Here is an 18,625-nt window from a genome sequence, read left to right as displayed (position 1 = left end):
TCAGCATGACAATGACCGTCAAAGCTACACTGGAGTGGCTAAGGAACAAAAAGGTAAATGTCTTTGAGTGGCCCAGTCAGAGCCCCAACTTAAATCCAATCGAAAATTTGTGGCATGACTTGAAGATTGGTGCCCATCAATGCTACCCAAGGAACTTAGAGCTTGAACAGTTTTGTAAAGAAGAATGGTCAAATATTGTCAAATCTAGGTGTGCAAAGTTGGTAGAGACCTATCCCAACAGACTTACAGCTGTAATTGCTGTTACAGGTGCTTCCACCAAGTATTAACTCAGGGGGGTGGAGACTTATCAATTCTGATCTTTCAGTTTTGTATTTTTAATATATAATTTTTTTCTATAATATATAAATATATAAAACTTTTTTTTCCCTTTAACAGTGTGGAGTATGGTGTGTAGATAAATGGAAAAAAAATCCTCATTTAAATGCATGAAACTCTGAGGCACTGACACAACAAAATGTGAAAAAAAGTATATATAGGTGTAGACTTTCTATATATACTATATATATATATATATATATATATATATATATATATATATATATATAATATATATATTATATGTGACAGGGTCTTCCTCGGGTCACACGTGTGGGTCGCCGCTGTTCAAGCATACAGAGAGACTGAGGTTGGTGTTGAAACGCCGGCACAGGCGCGCAGGATTTATTAACAACAAAAAGAAAGTGAAAGTAAAATAAAGGCGGTCATGTGACGTTACCAGCGATGGTAACGCACAGAGGACAAATACAGTAAACCGTACAAAAAGTGCAAAATAAAACACAATACCCCAAACTATAACTCAAAAAGGTGCCGTGAAAACGGCAGGCCTTGCAGCAGCTAAACAATTAAATCAATATTAACAATTAACACAAAAACATACAATAAACTACATATTCCATTGTGCAAGGCTTACGCTTTGCCACAATATCATATATATAGATATATTATATATAATATATATATATTTATAATATATATATATAGATATATATATCATCAGTAAGTCCTATAGATAGGCATTGCTCTGTTTCATTTTGATGTGCTGGCTTACTGGCAAATTATAGAACACTTAATGACAAATCCTTTGAATTCACGTTCAAAACACTCTGTTTCAAGACCAAAACACTATAGCTACATACGCCGAAAGCACTCTCCTCGAACACAATCATATCAATACACAGTTTAAGTCTAATAACTGCTTAAATAAATAAAAATAAACTACGATACGTTTAACACTGTAGCGATCTCGGTTAACGCAGTTAGCCGCATCGCTTACGGCGAGGTAATCCACACACAGGCAGCGGGCTGGCGCGAATACCACTGTACAAAAGAAACTGCTCCTTTGCAATTTTAACCAATTAGTTTGATTTCGTCAATGTGAAGGGAACAGAGGGGGAAAGGCTAATATTTGGTGCGTTTTTTTCATTACAGATGGTCAACTATTTTACAAACACAAAGTACACAGAAAAAAAACTAAACAAAAAAAAAAACAATAACGGTGAGTCACAAAACAGACACGTTCTGTAAGTATGTACTGGAGTTGCGCTTCAGTATGTTAATAACAATTACTGTAGTATTTGTTATAATATTAATTAATTTTTTTTTTTTTTTAATTAAAACAAAAAAAATTTTGTATTATTAACATAACTTTGTTCGTTTTTGTAATCCCTCCATTATGGAGGTCTTACTAACAACAAAACCTCGTTTTAAATTGAATTTGGCCCTAAAAAAATTTTTTTTCCATAGACCATTCGGTAATTTACTGACATCAGTGTGTGGTGTGTGCGTGTGTGTTTCAAGATCTAGTACTGTGGGGGTTTTTTTATTTTATTTTTTTTTTATTTCAGCTCTGTATTTTGATATACAGTACGTCAGTACAGTTGCAGTTTCTATTACTAAATTATTATGTTGGTTAATTTTGTATTTCAGGAAAATACAAATTTAATGGCATAGAACTGTAAAAGCAACATAAACGCTTTGAGCTTAATGTAGGCCGATCGAGTGTTTTAAAAGTATGCGGTGTGTGGTGGTTTTCACAGAAGAATACATTGTATTTTCGGTGCTTGTTTTTTTTCTGTCAAAATATGTAGTAACTCGACAGTACTTGCACACACATTTCTGTCGTACCTTCTTTCCTTTGCTGTCTTCCACAACAAAATCCTTATGGTCACTGGCACATTCTTCTGGTGTTTTCGTGTGTAAAACTATTCCACAGTTGATTTATGAGGTGTGATTAAAAATGTCAAAAGATTTGGCAACATGTTTATAAATATAACCCTGCTATAGGGACAACACGGGACACAGCAGTAGTAACGTAATGCTTGTAAACTTTGCAGGGTGTTCAGTAACACTTTAAGAAATGCTTTTTAAATATAACACTGCAACTTACATTCAAAATATGCCACATGCTTAAATAAGAGTACATTTTACCCACTTATACAACAAAAATAATTTTACTGTGTGTGGGTTAGTGTCTAATGGATTCACTGCACCATTTAAGCAGACTAGACTAATTTAGGAAACAAAACAAATATTATAAAAAAACTGAAAATAGCTGAACATTAATAATAATAACACCCCTGTTTTCTGTGCAGGGTTTGCAGTATTTATCTCGCTTTCCACATTCAATACACAGCCAATAGGAACTACAATAATGTTTAACAGTGACTTTGTTGCGCAACGTTTTTGGTTTATAATGTAAATCCCATAAAGTATCTGTTTAGCAGACATCGCAGAGAATGAGATTTAACATCTCAGTGGGTCTGTGCTGTAAACATATCTTACCAGAGTCAATGAAAAAAAATCACATATATACTGTACATTGCATACATGCAGAAATGCTGTTATTTGCTTACCTCACTTAACCTACAGCATTCGTCCATGTATTCATCCAGACTGTCGCTTGTGGAATACTTCTGTAACCGTTGTTCCTCAAGATCACCCTCCGTCATATCATCAAAAGCCTCCCTAAATCCACTGCTGACTGGCCTGGTATCATCAATGGGAATTTCTTTAGGAACCTCCAGTCTAGAAGCCTCTTCCACATCCTTGTCTGTCTCCTCAACAATGTTCTCATGGCTGTGGTTAAAAAAAGAACCACCTGTTTTCTGACGTTCAGTAAAGTTCACTGGGGTATTTGGAGGCTCATTGGATTCTACCATGTCCTTCTCAACTGTCTGAACAGAATTGTCTGTCTCATCCATTACTGGGCACTTGCTGAGCAGAAATATGTGGTCTATGACTGGACCGGAGGTAGGAGAAGTGCTCAGATCTCCAGAGTCACAAGAGGAGCCCCTGCTGTGGACTATGAAGCTCTTCTCAGAGCTTGTAGGAGTAGACGGGGAATTGGCTCCACTAGGCAGCTCCACACCAGAGTCCTCTGATTCAAATTTGAACAGCTTGGACTGCCTGCTACATTTCGAATTCTCAGTGCTGAGGTCAGAATATGGAGTTAAATAGCCGGATGTGTTCTGAGTTTGCCCTGGTGGAGAGTGTGTCTCCTCATGGCTCTCTGAGGGCATGTCTGAATCTGCGATGGAGTAGCTGGCGAGAGACTCTTCAGCACTCACAAACTCCACTTGGAAGTTATTCGTTAGGATCTTCATCTTGGTCAGCACCACTTCGCTTTCCAACGGCATATCCTTCTTCCCTGCCAACAAAACAGAGATAAGAGATTAATACAGCTGCAAAGAACAGAACCTCCTACAGGCTTGGTTGGATTTAAAGAAGTGCATAATCACTATCTTTCGAATGTATTTGAAATGCCGCAAAATAATATTCATTTCTAAACAAACAAACTGAGGTCCTACAGATACACTTTATTTAACAATGTAAGAGTGACTGTGGCAGGGTGTGTAGACCCAGCACAGAACACAATACCTTAACAAGCAGAATTGAGGGGTCCACGTCATTTGACAGTGCCCATATCACCTTGATGAAGTGAACATGATAACTAAAAGCAGAACAGCAATTGAACAAAGCTGTCACATCGGAGGGGCTTGTTCATGGTGCGACACATAGATAAAAGTATGCAGCTAAAATAGTTAAAAAGGGGAGAAGTAACACATTTTAATAAATGTCACACCCTTAGGTTATCATCTGTGCTATACATTGCCACTACCCTGATCACATACCACAGAGTTGTATTGATGATGACCTACATGCTTGCCCTCACCTTTCCTGGAGAAAGATGTCTTCTGCTCTGAAACAATGTTATAGCAGTTAGAGTCTACACTGGGCAGTAAAACCAAAGAGCTACGCAATAGAGAACTACCAAGATAGAAAAGTACAGTGCACACTAACCCAGTGGAGTTGGATTTCCATGTTTTTGCAAAGGCTCAATAACATCTTTATTCATGGTATACTATGAGGATAGTAAATAGACTGCTTTACTTGACGGGAATGAATGTTGTCAGATTTTCGGTATTTCCCCGTGCTTTAGTGGCGTGTTGTGAATGGAAGAGTGTCATTGAGGTCGTAGTTAATTACAGTGGGATGGTTTAGCCTCCAGCCATATTTTTACTTCACATATAATTGCTCCACTTTCAGTCACCATCAATGACTTTGTTTGCAAACCATTCAATTAGATTACCCTTACAAAAACACTAATTTCTAGTTTGTCATATATAAATATGGGTTATGACAAATGAAAATAGCTGTAGCATAAACATTTCCGTATTAAAAGTAATTCTCGAGATGCCTGTAAATACTGCATTAAGGGTGATTATCAAATATCAATTACAGAGAACCATTAATGGGTCTATGTAGATTTCTTCCAAATTAATTCATTCTATAGTGTATAGGAATGGTTCTGTATAAAATCCAAACCCAATAACACTTATTATTGAACCTTTTATGTTTCTTTTAGTATTTCTAAATTCAGCACTACAGAGTTTAATAGTAACAGATGATATATCTATAACATCACCCAATCCACTCAATATAAAAAGACACAGACACCTGCAATACCCCTCACTGACTCCTTTTCTATCTGCAAAGAACGCTGGAGACACTGCTAAAGACTTCTAGTCGAAACGTTTGTCGATTTAATGATCAGACAGAGACCGAACCCAAAGTATTTCAACTCCTGGTATTGAATCTTGCTTGAAAATATGAATAACTTAGTTATGCCCTGCATTCCAAAGATATCTTTTGTACAATCACTGCTTTTCTTCAACCAGGTGGTGTAATAGAGCTATCAGGAATGGGAACATGCTGCACTAGGTAAGCAAAGGCTGTCACTGTCGAAAGCCCAAAACTGACAGTCCTGCTTTGATCAGCTTTCCAGTTTAATATCAGTATGTAGTGCAGTCATGTGGAACATCTCTTCTTTCTTGTGGCCTAGCACCTGATACCTTGATTGTCAATCACTGCATGTATTCTGATTATTGGAAGTCACGCGTAGCTTTTTAATCTGTCTCCCATTACTCATCAGACCAATTTATACTCCCTTCTATCAAACCCTCTTTTGGCTTTTATCAGGAAGTGTAATAACAAATTTTTAGCACTCCCGCTGAGAAACTAACACTCCAGGGACACGATTATCAAGATTTTTAATGCACAATTATGTTTTGGGTGGGGGGGGGGGGGGGGGGGGGGGGTACTTTTATTTGTTACAAAACTAATACAGTGCTACCTCGAAAAATAAATGAGTAAGTTAATGAAGAGCTCTTATATTGGGGAGTATAGTACATATACAATTTACAGTCAACATCATGATCATGAATTAACCAAATTTGAGAATTATTGACTTGTGAAATAACAAAGGAACAGTGTACATGAATCACCAATTTCCAACAGTGCTTAGCGATAATGGACCTGTCCAAACATTTACAAGGTTAATGTCTAATATGTGGATCTTAATATTACCATTGAAAGAGTTTTGCACTTTATCAGTGGAGTGGAGACCTCCAAACCCTTGAACATGAGAATGTAAACCAAAACTGATTTAAACAATGAAGACAATAAAAAAAAAAAAAAAAAAAAAAACATGTTGTTGAAACCTGGAATGTTATGTCTCTTTCAATATTATTACAAGTAAAAAAAAAAAAAACTAGTAACAACTGAGAAGCACCTTAAATTGATCTTTGGATTGCAGTTACTGCTTTTGTAACTTTAAAGTCACTGGCACTAATCTTGGACTACAAGGAAGATAGTTAAAGATGACTGCCTATCTGGGCTTGTGAAACCAGACAAAACAGTTTTATTTCTCTTTGATAAAAACCTGTAAATAAACACAACCCCAAGTGTTTTAAAGAGGACCAGTTTACCAGCTTTAAAAGTAATGTTTTTAAAGGATAAAACTCTTAAAATTCCTGGAGGAGGCTGAAAACATGCAGTTGTTTTTTTGTGTTTTGATAGCTAAGGTCTATAAGCCCACCATGTGGCCTGCACACATGTACCTCATTCAGTGTATGAGATAGTATGACAGTAGTTTGAAGTGTGTCACCCCCCTGGGGAGGTAAGTGTTGACAGGACCAGAGGATTGAGTCACCCAGTCTGGTGATGTAAAATGAGACAGTGGATCCGTTCTTTGGATGAGACATAAACTGAGGTCCTATAGTGAGTCTGAAGCAACAGTTTTGATGCCTAGTTCGCCCCCTAGTCTCTGTAAATTGCTTTGGATAAAAGCATCTGCTAAATGACTTAAAAACAATATTGCTATTCCACTGGGTTTGTGTTTGGGGCTGTCGGTATGGAATAGTACAGGTTGATAGTGCATAGTATTACTACTCCTTATGGTTAATTGTTAGGGTTAAGTGCCCACCAAATTACCTATTCACAGGCTCTATATATTAGATACCAGTAGTCCATTCAGCCAATCAGAGGTATGTGCCCAGTAGTGGTGTTCAATCTGAATACAGTTTCCAAAAATGTATAACTTATGGAGCATCCATCATGTATCCCTACCTACATTCAGTTCTACTATAGTATGCAACAAACAGCACAGGCAAACAGGATGCAAAGATAGCATCGGCCATGAAACCTGCTTTAAAATCAAAACCCTAAAGCCTTGTGAACTTAAAGCACTCAAAAGTTTATTTGAGAAACGATATTATTGCTGACAGACTACAGGAAGAAAATGGAATATATGGATTTTAGGCAACCTTCATGTACATTATTTTTCCACATGGGTAACAGTGAGTGATGTTGCAAACTGTGAGCTCAAAGTTAAAATAACTTGTGTTTCTTTACACACAGCAAACCTGTTCTTGACTGTCAATGCAACAGTCAAGTGGGAGATCAACGCCTATTACAGATATTGTATACCAGTACTTAGTTTATTCACTTTATGCCCACAGGGCCAGCACAATTATATCTCAATAGAGCAGCACCAATACAAAAATTTTAAGAAAAATGTATTTGGTACTGAATGAGCCAACAACAGCAAACAACTCAATTAGTGCATCACCAGTCAGCAGTGAAACTCGTACAGGTGTAGAAAGTGAAACTAATAATGAAATTAGTATCTCCCTTAACTTAGCCTCACATTGATGGTGCAAAAAGCCTATGTGGGGAATTAATAAGAACAGGGGTGGCCTACCCTGATCCTGAAGAGCCACAATCCAGCAGGTTTTCTGGGTATCTTTAAATCAATGGCTAAGACCTGGCACTTTTTTTATAAGAATATAATTGGTTCAATTAAGTATTTGAGAACGCAAGTGGAACGAAAACCAAAAAGAACTCTCCAGGACCAGGGCTGGCCACCCCTGAACTAGAAGCCTCTTGTAATAGTCTTTAGTAGAGAACATATTGCTTTGAACGGCACTGAGCTAACTTCAATGATGTGATGAAAAACAAAAGAACAATACAAATATTGGAAACCAAATAACACCAAGGGTTAGAGAATAATTCAACTTTGTACACCCTAAGTATTTATTCTACCTTTAAAACTGTCGTGCAAAGGGGTTTGTAACCGCACAGCTTCCAGATTAAATATAGGGTTGGATAGATGAGTATCATGTAATGAGTTTATCATCTTTTCCCAAACTGAACGTACACCCAATGATCTAATGGGAAATTACAGTTTAAAAACCGGTTTTGAAATTGCTAATTATTGTGTAAAAACAATGCTTGTAACTTTTCTCATTAGGTTAAAATTGTTTTTATTTAGTCTGGGTGTTGGTAATTTCCTACTTAAAACAATGGGTCTCTGTTTTTTCCATATCCTTGATTGTTTAGGCTTAGCGGGCAGTGATAGAAGTAAGCCAGACTCTACAATTCATGTTTACTGCACATAAACTTATTTTCAGGCGACCCTATTTATTTACAGACATTATTTCACTGTACAGTATATAAAAGAGGTGCAATCTGTACTTTACTTTCTTGACCAAGAATCTTATGATACAAACAGAATAATTTATGGTTCTAAATATATATTCACAAAATAATATGTCTCAAGTTTATTTTTGGGCTGTAATTTCCATTACTAGCCCAAAACCGATGAGTTACCTATTTACAAATGATTAAACTGTGCAAACTTCTATCTGAAAGGAATTGAAAGAATTAGCAAATATTTACTTGACACAGTCTCCAGAATTCCTTACAAAGGACTTTTTTTTATCTAATAAATTGTTACTGTCAGACTTCTCATATAAAGATGTTTATTCTCCCTTTTCTTTTTTGTTTAAAAACAGCTATCTTTGAAGGTTTATTGTCTTTACATCATTGGTGATATACTACAGTGCTGAATGAGCTGTTGAGGCCTCAAACACACAGCTTTATAGCTACTCATAGTTAATTAACCTGACTATATGTTATGTTATACTCTGTATAGAAATAGTGGCCATCAACTTAAAATGAAGTTCCCGAAAGTGGCTTTGTGTTCCCTCAGCTTTAGTCTCTTGTGGAATGATAGAGTAGTGCCTGATGTACCTGAACATCTTGGTATTGTGTTTGTTTAGCTGCTAAGGTTTCAGATTTCACAATCACGTGACATGCAATTAGTCGACTGCAAGTTTCTGAGGTTGGCTGTCACTTTATTATTTGACTATTTGGTGCTGAATATAGACAAATGCTTTGACTAGAAGTCTTTTTCAATGTCTCCAAATGTTGTTAAGGACTATGCAGTAACAGCAACATGTAGTTAAACTGCAGTAGACCTATAACTGCCTGGTTTTACTGTGCATTTCACATGTTTTTTTTCGTGTGACTTCCCTTTGCTTTCTCAATGCTGTTACAGTACTCTAACCGCTGTGCAGCCGCTGTGTAGCTGAAATATACTACAAATGTATTAGACTGCAAATACAGTAATATACAAGAATATCATAGAAAACAAAAGCACGTTTATGCATTACATAAAACCCTGATATTTCCACACCAAGTTGCTCTTTAAGGGTATCTTAGATTCTGATATGTATTTATACATCAATGGTCTCATGAATGTAGGTCACATTTTCATGGTGTTGGCAGCGGCTTCCCTGAGATATAAATAGCCATGTCTTGAGAATCACATATAATAAAACTATGCATGATATATACTCATATACACAATAGGCATGTAGGTTCTAATGCAGTTTTCATGTTTACTGACAGTTCTGATTTTGTATTTGTAAATGTGGAGGGTGGTATGTATACTTTGTTTCTTAAATGAGTTCAATGTGAAATGTCGAAATCTGCTTCCTGATACTAAATGCTTTATCTCTGGAATGCATTGCTCAACTTGTATTTAAACACTATTAACTCCAATTCTTTCCCCACAAGGTTTGTTTTGGAATTACTACTTTGGATAGCATTGCTTTTTTGCTTCTTTTGTAATAATATAATTATCTACAAGAGGTAAGGTAACACTTCATTTTGCATGGATATTAACCACTGTTGTTGCCCTCTCTTACCCCTTGTCATTATGTCATATGCAGCAAAGGAAGTTTTGCATTTCAGGCGGGGTTCCAACACAAATCTACAGGGTGTCATATATAAACGTTCACCACATTAAATTTGCGCAGGAATTTTGCAGTTTTCCGTTGCTTTTAGATATGCTTTACTATACCCAAGCTTTGCAATCCTTATCTATGCTTTACCAAGCTTTTAAAGTGCTTTATTACACTTTGTGATTTTACTATTGGTAAACTTTTATAAGGCAAAATGAAAATAAGTAAGTTTGGAAAACTGAAAAGCAAAAAAAAAATGTTGATGCTGATGAGAGGTTAGAAATGATTTTTTAGGTTAGAAATGATTTATTTGGCTTGGTTGTTCCCTCTTTAGTTGGCTCATAATACAGTAGCCACACAGTGGTACCCTTAAAGTTATCCTTTTTACTCCCTGTGCAGAACAACAGGCTAGTGTATTCATCCTGCAATGGTGACTGTCAACACTGGTACGAGATCCAATAAGATATGTACAAAGACAGTCACTATGAAAAAAACTGCAAATATCCCACCCAGACATTCTTCATTGGTAGTAAAAAGATTTCACAGCACTTGTGGGTATTCAAATCTTTTGAGAGAGGACAATTTAGGCATACCAAAGTATTTAGTGGACAATGGATTTAATTGGGGTTAAATGGGCTGCCCCATTCATTTGTCTTTTCTTAACAATTGATAGAGTTTTGCGTACCAGTGCTCCTGTGAGGTGTTTTGCACTTTACAATCAAGCTTATTTAATAATTGTAACCCCTTAAGGCACACAATGAATTGATTGATCGCTTGTTCAAACTGTTTCTTCTTAAAAAAACATTTAAGAGTGAGTCGAGAATCACAAGGAGGAAACTGACCATTTGGATGACCAGGTCAAACCTTTCGTGCACCTCATTGCAAAAATAAAAAAGTTAGCATATTTTTTGGTGGGACAAATATGTCCACAAAGATGAGTACCAGAGATACAAGTGACAGATATAAAAAATAAAAAAACAGATTTCTGGAGCTTTGTGGATTTAATTACTGTGCACTACTCAAGCTGCAGTGTATTCTTGAGTGGAGTTTTCATGTTATCATGAGTTGCTACCTGCATTACTGCAAACCCATTGTTCTTGCAGCTGTCAGCAGAAGCTGTTGTTACAGTTGAGCCTTTATTTAAGTTTGAGAAAGATTTATTCTTGGGATTGTCTGAGTTTATAAGAATGACATATTTTAGCATATCACAGGAACATGTTTTCCAAGGAGCGAGTGTTATACAAGGGATGAAAACAGGGATGAAGCCGCTCTGTCATGCTTACAATGCACAAGGTGTGAGTTTTAGTTATACCATTATGGTACACTGTTAGAAAGAAGTAGAGACCTTAAATAATTGCCTTAATGCAGTACCTCCAGTAAGTTTAAATGCTCAGAGTGTTTATTTTAATGATCTAAATACCACACTTGAACTCTGTATGAATCTGTCTTGTGTTTTACCCAAAAGATTTACCTACTTCTTAACATGACAATAAAAAAAAGGTAGTGGAATGATATTTATGTTATATCATAAAAAATATGCATGGAGCTATAAGAAACTGAGTCAAGTACGCAAATGTTTTGACAGAAGTGTTTTTTTTCCATCTGTAGTGTCAGCAATACGTCTGGTAACACTTAAAAACAAGTGTGATTCATATCAGTTGAAAGTTAGAATAATGTTGTTTTTAGTCAATACCAAAAATATGTAAGGAATTGTACTGCATGTGATGACTTCTATTTTTTATAAAGAAGGTCTTCAAAATTAATCTAAGGGAGAATTGTGAAACATGACACTGGGCCCTGTTCACAAAACCTTGAGGACTTTTTTAAGGAATGTTTTTGGAAGGACTGTTCTATTTCTCATTTTTAAAGCCCTTTTAACTAAAGAGAACATTATAAACACAAAAAAACCATTCCTCAAACAGTCCTAAATTCTGTGAGATTTTGAGTCCAATATACTCTAAAAACTTTAGAAAGTTTGTTTTGATGAACACCAAGTCCAGTCTTTTAATGAAGATCGTACTAAGCCTCATTTATTTTACACATGCGATAATTCTCAGTGGGACAAGTAATTCTACACAAGGGATAATACTCAATGTGCAATGAAGATTCAGTTCATAACGTCCAGAGTATATCACAAACTGATGATTACTTGATTACATTTTAATAGGAAATACTATTTTGGTTCAATGTAATTGCATTTGAAATTTTGTATTGTTACCGTATATCTTTTAGAAAAGAATCATAGCAAGCTATAGGAAGGACAACGCCAGAAAATGCAAGAAAACTCAGGACAAGTTCAGCATATCATTGACATACCATGTGGAATTGTGATATATCATAATATAATGAATCCAACTTGCATCTCGTTTCTTTGACCATGAAAACAGATGCCTCTAATAAACTGGATTAATCTAATTTCATTGACTGTGAAAACACACGTTAAGTTGAAGACAAGGCAGAATCTTGGTTCCTAGACAGTACCAGTCGACTGGGAAATGAACAAGGACGTGCTATGGAAAGGAAGACAGACTTTGAATGTGGGTTACAGAGAACAAACAACGGGGAAAGATGGAGACAGAATTAACAAATCTGTCTCATGAGCACTATGGGTGGGGTTTGTGTCTCCCAACGTGCTTCTATACCGTACACAAACTTATTATACATTACATTTTAATTAAAAAGAAGAATATACATAGTTAATGCATGTCTTTAGAATTTCTCAGCTGGCATTCTACAGTGCACGAAATGACATGTTCAGCAAAATAAGATGTTCTGGAATTTTCTGAAATGCTACTCAACAGGTTTGAACTTGCGCGTTGTTGAATTTGATAAAATCTCAATGCTGAAAAAACAGTACGTGACTGGAGATGAAGCAGGCAAACCTAAAATGCCGCTGTAGGACACCCAAAATACTACACAGTATAAAACATTGGCCCAAATTCATAAATGGGAAAAACCGACAGCAAAAAAACACACGTGTTCTGTACGACCACACTCATCATCAAAATAACAACCTATAGATTAATTAGCTAAAGCAGGCGATTCCACAATCAAACAATTTGATAATTAATTTTATTAGGCCGACAAACAAAACTTGGCTAATCGGTCTAAAATTCCAACTGAGAAAAAGAAAGTAGGTGCACCTGGCTTCGAAACCCTACCTGTCCAGAAGGCTGCTGCAGAAGCATTCAGCATCTCGCTTGGGCAAATATTTGTAGTGGGCACTTGAAAAGGAAGAGGCGGATACTGATGAAGTGGACTCAAATGCAACATTAGTTTGTTCCCAAAATTGGCACTACCTGCTGTGAGACAGATTAGAAAGGTTACCTGGGTTGCCAAGTCACATGAGAAAAAAAAAAAGTGACACTGCCTTTCAAAACAAGCAAACCCATGTTGAGTATGGGTGTTTATGGAAGTTCCAACCAGCGACTCTCAAAAACAAACCCAATCCTGTTTATTATAAACGGACTTGGCAACTGTGAAGGTTACCTCATCTGCCAGTTTCAATTGGACAGGAGTGATCTGACGAGTATCGTGCTGTCAAGAGATTCTCTCCTTTCTTTTAAGTTGTGTTGGATTTATTGTTTTGTCAAATATTAATGATGCAAACAATAAAACACAGTCAATATGTTAATTTGCAATTGTATTTGGTCAGCTCTGAAAGAGCATCAACTTGTTGGATGTTGTTGCGCTGTTTTGGGCGATCAAGCTGGCTCATGACATCCACTTCACCAACTATATTTACTAACGTGGAGGGCAGACACGCATTGTCTTTATACATAGCTGGGATCAAAAAGAAAGGACGGGAATTAATTCAGTTTGACACGTAATCAGCAAGGGCACTGTCAAACTGCTGCATTAATACTATAACACAGGCATAACACAGTTCATGGTAAGTGGTTTTAAACAGAACTGTAAACCCGCTAGAGATATACAACCTGACAGACCAGACACAGCAAAAAAACAAATAATAAAAATTAAAAAGCCACCATTAAGTTGAACTACACCACTGCTAACCATAAAATCGCCCATCAGCCACTACCTTCTGGAATTTTTACTTCTGGAACTTTCTTGGAATCCACAGTAACAACTGACCTGCTCCGTTGCAATATATAGTTAAGAATAAACATGCTTATTAACATTTACATGTGAAATGCATGTTTCCATGTGAAACTGGGCGTGGATTTTCCTGTGTTTCGTCATTTACACTAGTAAATGAGTGTGGCAGAGCACAGCTCTGCTCTTTAGAAATTGGCAGGGATGGGGTTAAATTCCCCTACCTGCCTGGGTTCATTGTGTTCAGGTGGCTGGGGTTGATTAGATGATTAGTTTAATTAACGATCAATCAGCACCCAGCCACCTGACATAAAAGGAGGCCTCTGCTTCTCATTTGGAGGAGGGAGCTGAGGAAGCAGGTTGGTTTTTTCGTTGTTTGGAAAGTTTGACTCCAGTGAAGGCATTGTCCAGCCTGGAAATTGTTATTTTTGTAAGTTTTGCTTTTTGTCTTTCTTTTTGCGTTTAAATTGCTTTGTTTTGGCCCTTGTGCCCTTTCATTTTTGTGCTTATTTATAATAAAATAGTTATTTTTTTGAACTTCAGACTGTCTCTGGGCCTCTATCCACTTGCCAGCCTGCCACATTTGGTGTCAGAGTGGGATAGCGCCACCTAGAGGCTCAGAGCAGTATTTTTATTTTTTTTTTTAATTTTTGGGATCTTTTTTTTTTTTATTAACATGGGAAAGAAGAGCAGACAGCGGCAAAGGCAGGACAAGCAGCAGCTGAAGAAATGTAAGCTGCTGCAGCCACCGCTGGAAGACCCGGCCAGCCTCTTCCCTTGGTGTTCCTGGTGCGGGAAGGAGGACCATCGTTGGCGGTCCTGCCCAGATGTGCCACTGGCAAACTGGTGTGGCCGGTGTGAGGAGGACGGCCACAACTGGGCAGGATGCCCCTACAACCAGGCCCAGGAAGAGGTGCAGTGTTCACCCTGGGCATCAGGGGCCACCCCACTACCTCCAGCACCACCACCTTCACCACCGTCCCAGGAGATCTGGGACTGGTTGATGCACCCTGAGGCAGACCTCGTCCACGATCTCCCCATAGTTATCAACACGCTGTGGCGTCGAGATGGGGAGAGGTGGGAACAGTGGGAGGAACAACACCACCCAGCGTCCTTCCCAGAGGTTGCCCTCATGGTGGTTAATTACCTGGCGGTAGACATGGGAGATGCCCCAGTCACTCCAATAAAGAGGGGTGAGGCCTTCCCGAGAGCCAGAGAGGGGTGAGCCGCCTTCCCGAGAGCCAGAGAGGGCCAGTGAGCCGCCGTCGTCCCGAGAGCCAGAGAGGGGTGAGGAGCTGCCGTCGTCCCGAGAGCCAGAGAGGGGTGAGGAGCTGCCGTCGTCCCGAGAGCCAGAGAGGGGTGAGGAGCTGCCGTCGTCCCCAGAGCCAGAGAGAGGAGCTGCCGTCGTCCCGAGAGCCAGAGAGGGGTGAGGAGCTGCCGTCGTCCCGAGAGCCAGAGAGGGGTGAGGAGGAGTCGCCGCTCCCAGAGCCCGAGAGGGAGGAGGGAGGAGGAGGAGCCGCCGCTCCCAGAGCCCAGAGAGGGAGGAGGAGGAGCCGCTGCTCCCAGAGCCCGAGAGGGAGGAGCCGCCGCTCCCAGAGCCCAGAGGGGAGGAGCTATGGCCCAAGGATGTCTGCCTTGCACTGCTCAGGGATGACGCATCCGCATCGCCTGGGGTTGCCTGCTGCTCCGCATCGCCTGGGGCTGCTGATGTCTCCTTTTTGTTTTTTAGGCCTCCCGAGGGTCCGCTGCTGCCGTCGCCGCCTCCGCCACGATTGCGGCCGGTGTACGTTGTACATGGGGGGAGGTATGTGGCAGAGCACGGCTCTGCTCATTAGAAATTGGCAGGGATAGTGTTAAATTCCCCTACCTGCCTGGGTTCATTGTGTTCAGGTGGCTGGGGTTGATTAGATGATTAGTTTAATTAACGATCAATCAGCACCCAGCCACCTGACATAAAAGGAGGCCTCTGCTTCTCATTTGGGAGGAGGGAGCTGAGGAAGCAGGTTGGTTTTTTTTTGGTTGTTTGGAAAGTTTGAATCCAGTGAAGGCATTGTCCAGCCTGGAAATTGTTATTTTTGTAAGTTTTGCTTTTTGTCTTTCTTTTTGTGTTTAAATTGCTTTGTTTTGGCCCTTATGTCCTTTCATTTTTGTGCTTATTTATAATAAAATTTTTTTGAACTTCGGACTGTCTCTGGGGCTCTTTCCACTCACCAGCCTGCCACAATATATATATATATATATATATATATATATATATATATATATATATATATATATATATATATAGGCGTATCACACAGGGCGAGGCAATCACACAGGGCGAGGCAATCCACACACAGGCGGAGGGCAGGCACGAACGCAGGACCTCTCACACTAAAGCATAGCAGCGATACCACCGCACAAAGGAGTGTATATCGGGATTATGTCTTTGTATGTGATTACGTCACCTACCAGCCCTGCTGCTGCCTATATAAATATATAGATAGATAGATTTAATATATATTTTTTAGATTTAATTGCTGAACAATAATGTTTTTCAGATGTATGTTACGTAAATGTTGAATCGTCAAGTTTAAAAAAAAATAAAAAATTCACAGATTTATTTGTTAGAAACCCAGATTTAACATGTCAGCTAAATGTTCACTGGCTAAGTGTAAAAAAGATTTATAGAATTGAACTTATGTGTTTAGCTAAATTTAGGGTTTCGGGTTAAATCGAGGTAAATATACGCAATTTGCATGAAATAGAGAAATAATACCTGTTAAAATAGTTCAGTGTTCCTACCACAAGAAGGCAGCAGTTAGAATGCTGTAGCTAATTACTGAAATATTTAGAATTGTATTGTGTATCAATTAAGTTTCATCTACAATATAAAAAGACCCCTTAAAAAGTGTACCACAGTACATCATTTTACAATGTTCTCGCTGTTATACTACACATTTATTATAGTTTGACATGCTTATTAATATGTTTTACCAGACATCTCTGGCCTTTGCAGTGCTTTAATATACTTTACTTTGCTTTTATAATGGGAAACTTGAATGTTTTCCTGTGGTTACAGTATGCATTTACCATAATTTACTATAGCTTGAAATGTTTATTAATATGCTTTACCGTACATCTCCATGCTTTTACTTGGGAAACGTTTATGTTTGGTTTTGTAATGTAATGGTATAAAAATGAAATGTGGAAAGTGTCACTTCAAATACCAAACCTTATTTACACTTTTTAAAACAAACCTTAAAAAGTCTACAATAAAAGTGTGAGTTAACATTTTGTGTATTATTTCTGACAGTATGTATTTTCATTTTAATAAAAAATAATCAAAAGCACTTTAGTTTAAAAGCCTTTACATGTCTCTTATGAAGTAAATGCAACATTTACATTTTGCACACACCCTCAGCTTTGAACAAAATTACAGAGTACATAACATGTAGTCTTTTTGTAAGCGCTGAACAAACACATTGTAATTGAAGCTCAGACAACTGATGAAGCGTCTGAAGGCATGTATTAATAGTGAAGTCAAGGCTATGTACTGTAAACAGTATTTAATGACATACCTTTTCTCCATGGAGCCAGACTAGTGAACGTTTTATGCCAGCCGAACATCACGCTGGCTCTTTTGTGTCTCCGGTTCATTTGTATAATCCTTTCAAACTTGGTCCTCTGCAATATTACTACAATTCAGTGACAGCAGCACAGACTCTCTAATGTAAATGGGGATAATCTCAATCACTTTTCAGTTTCTTCTGCAAAAAGATTAAACTTGGTTTAGCCAGCTCCTTAGACTCCTTCAGCCCTCCCAGTCATGTCAAATCTAGGGTTTGTTTTTACTGTTGTCCAAATACAAATATTCAGTTGCATTCTGTATCCTCCAGCAGTCCACAGGCTTGTCAGCTATCAGCCCCTGCAGTGTGTTGTCCTGTTCTGTGCCGTTTGAGCATCTGAGGAAACTGAGCCCTCTGCTGCTCAGCTCTGCTTTTCTGAGGTTGCTTGCTGAACTGTGAATGGCAAACAGTCAGTAGGGATTTATAAAGGGAGCAGCCCTGTGGAATGCTGGTTAATAAGCCAAGGTGAAAAATAAGGGTGGGTAGTGGAGGGGCTTGATGAGTTGCAGTTACTTAAGTTATCATCCTCCAAATTCAGATTCAGATTTCAAATGTGTTTACTTAACCAGTATAGAAACCTTGAGATATTCATCACATTTGCAGACAAATGCTTGTCTATAAAAATAATTGTGCTGAATTGAAATATTAACAGGGGAGGTCGAATGGCCAAATTGTATTGAACACACTAGACACTAGAAGCTTGGATTAGCAGTGTACTGTATGTGAACACTGGGTTGAGAATGCTTTAGGATATAATAGGAATCTAATAATTACTATAGGGCTATTAAAAAAGGGAGTATATTATTTTGCTGTCTGTTTACTTTGTAACATTTTTACATCAAAAAACAATGTTGTATTTGACCTGACTCTCAGATATTGTGATACACCGTGTGTCACAGGAGAAGAGGTGCTAGAAAGCAAAGAAACACTGGAGACCAGAGATGTCAGCTGGAACCAGCAGATACTCTTCCTCTGCTGGTGGAGGTGGGAGCGAGAAGTAGTCCTCCCACGGCGGTGGAGGTGAAACCAGCAGGTATTCACCCTCTGCTGGTCGTACCTGGGCTGTGGACGTTC

The 18,625-nt window shown here is 38.3% G+C and overlaps 1 protein-coding gene across 1 annotated transcript in view; it reads right to left on the bottom strand.

Annotated features, from left to right (window-relative positions):
- LOC121321902 overlaps positions 1-17,939 on the bottom strand; it is a 43,431-nt gene extending 25,492 nt beyond the window's left edge. Inside the window, exons 1-2 of the mRNA XM_041261284.1 lie at positions 17,504-17,939; positions 2,874-3,667 (exon numbers count right to left, since the gene is read on the bottom strand). Coding sequence (XP_041117218.1) covers positions 2,874-3,667; positions 17,504-17,582 — 873 coding nt within the window. The 5' untranslated portion in view covers positions 17,583-17,939. The remainder of the gene's footprint in view (positions 1-2,873; positions 3,668-17,503) is intronic.
- Between the last annotated feature and the right edge of the window lie 686 nt (positions 17,940-18,625).

The sequence above is a fragment of the Polyodon spathula genome, chromosome 10 (assembly GCF_017654505.1).
Source record: "Polyodon spathula isolate WHYD16114869_AA chromosome 10, ASM1765450v1, whole genome shotgun sequence".
Lineage (NCBI taxonomy): Eukaryota > Metazoa > Chordata > Actinopteri > Acipenseriformes > Polyodontidae > Polyodon > Polyodon spathula.
The sequence above is the reverse complement of the archived record's forward strand: the minus strand, read 5'-3'. Positions and strand labels throughout refer to the sequence as shown.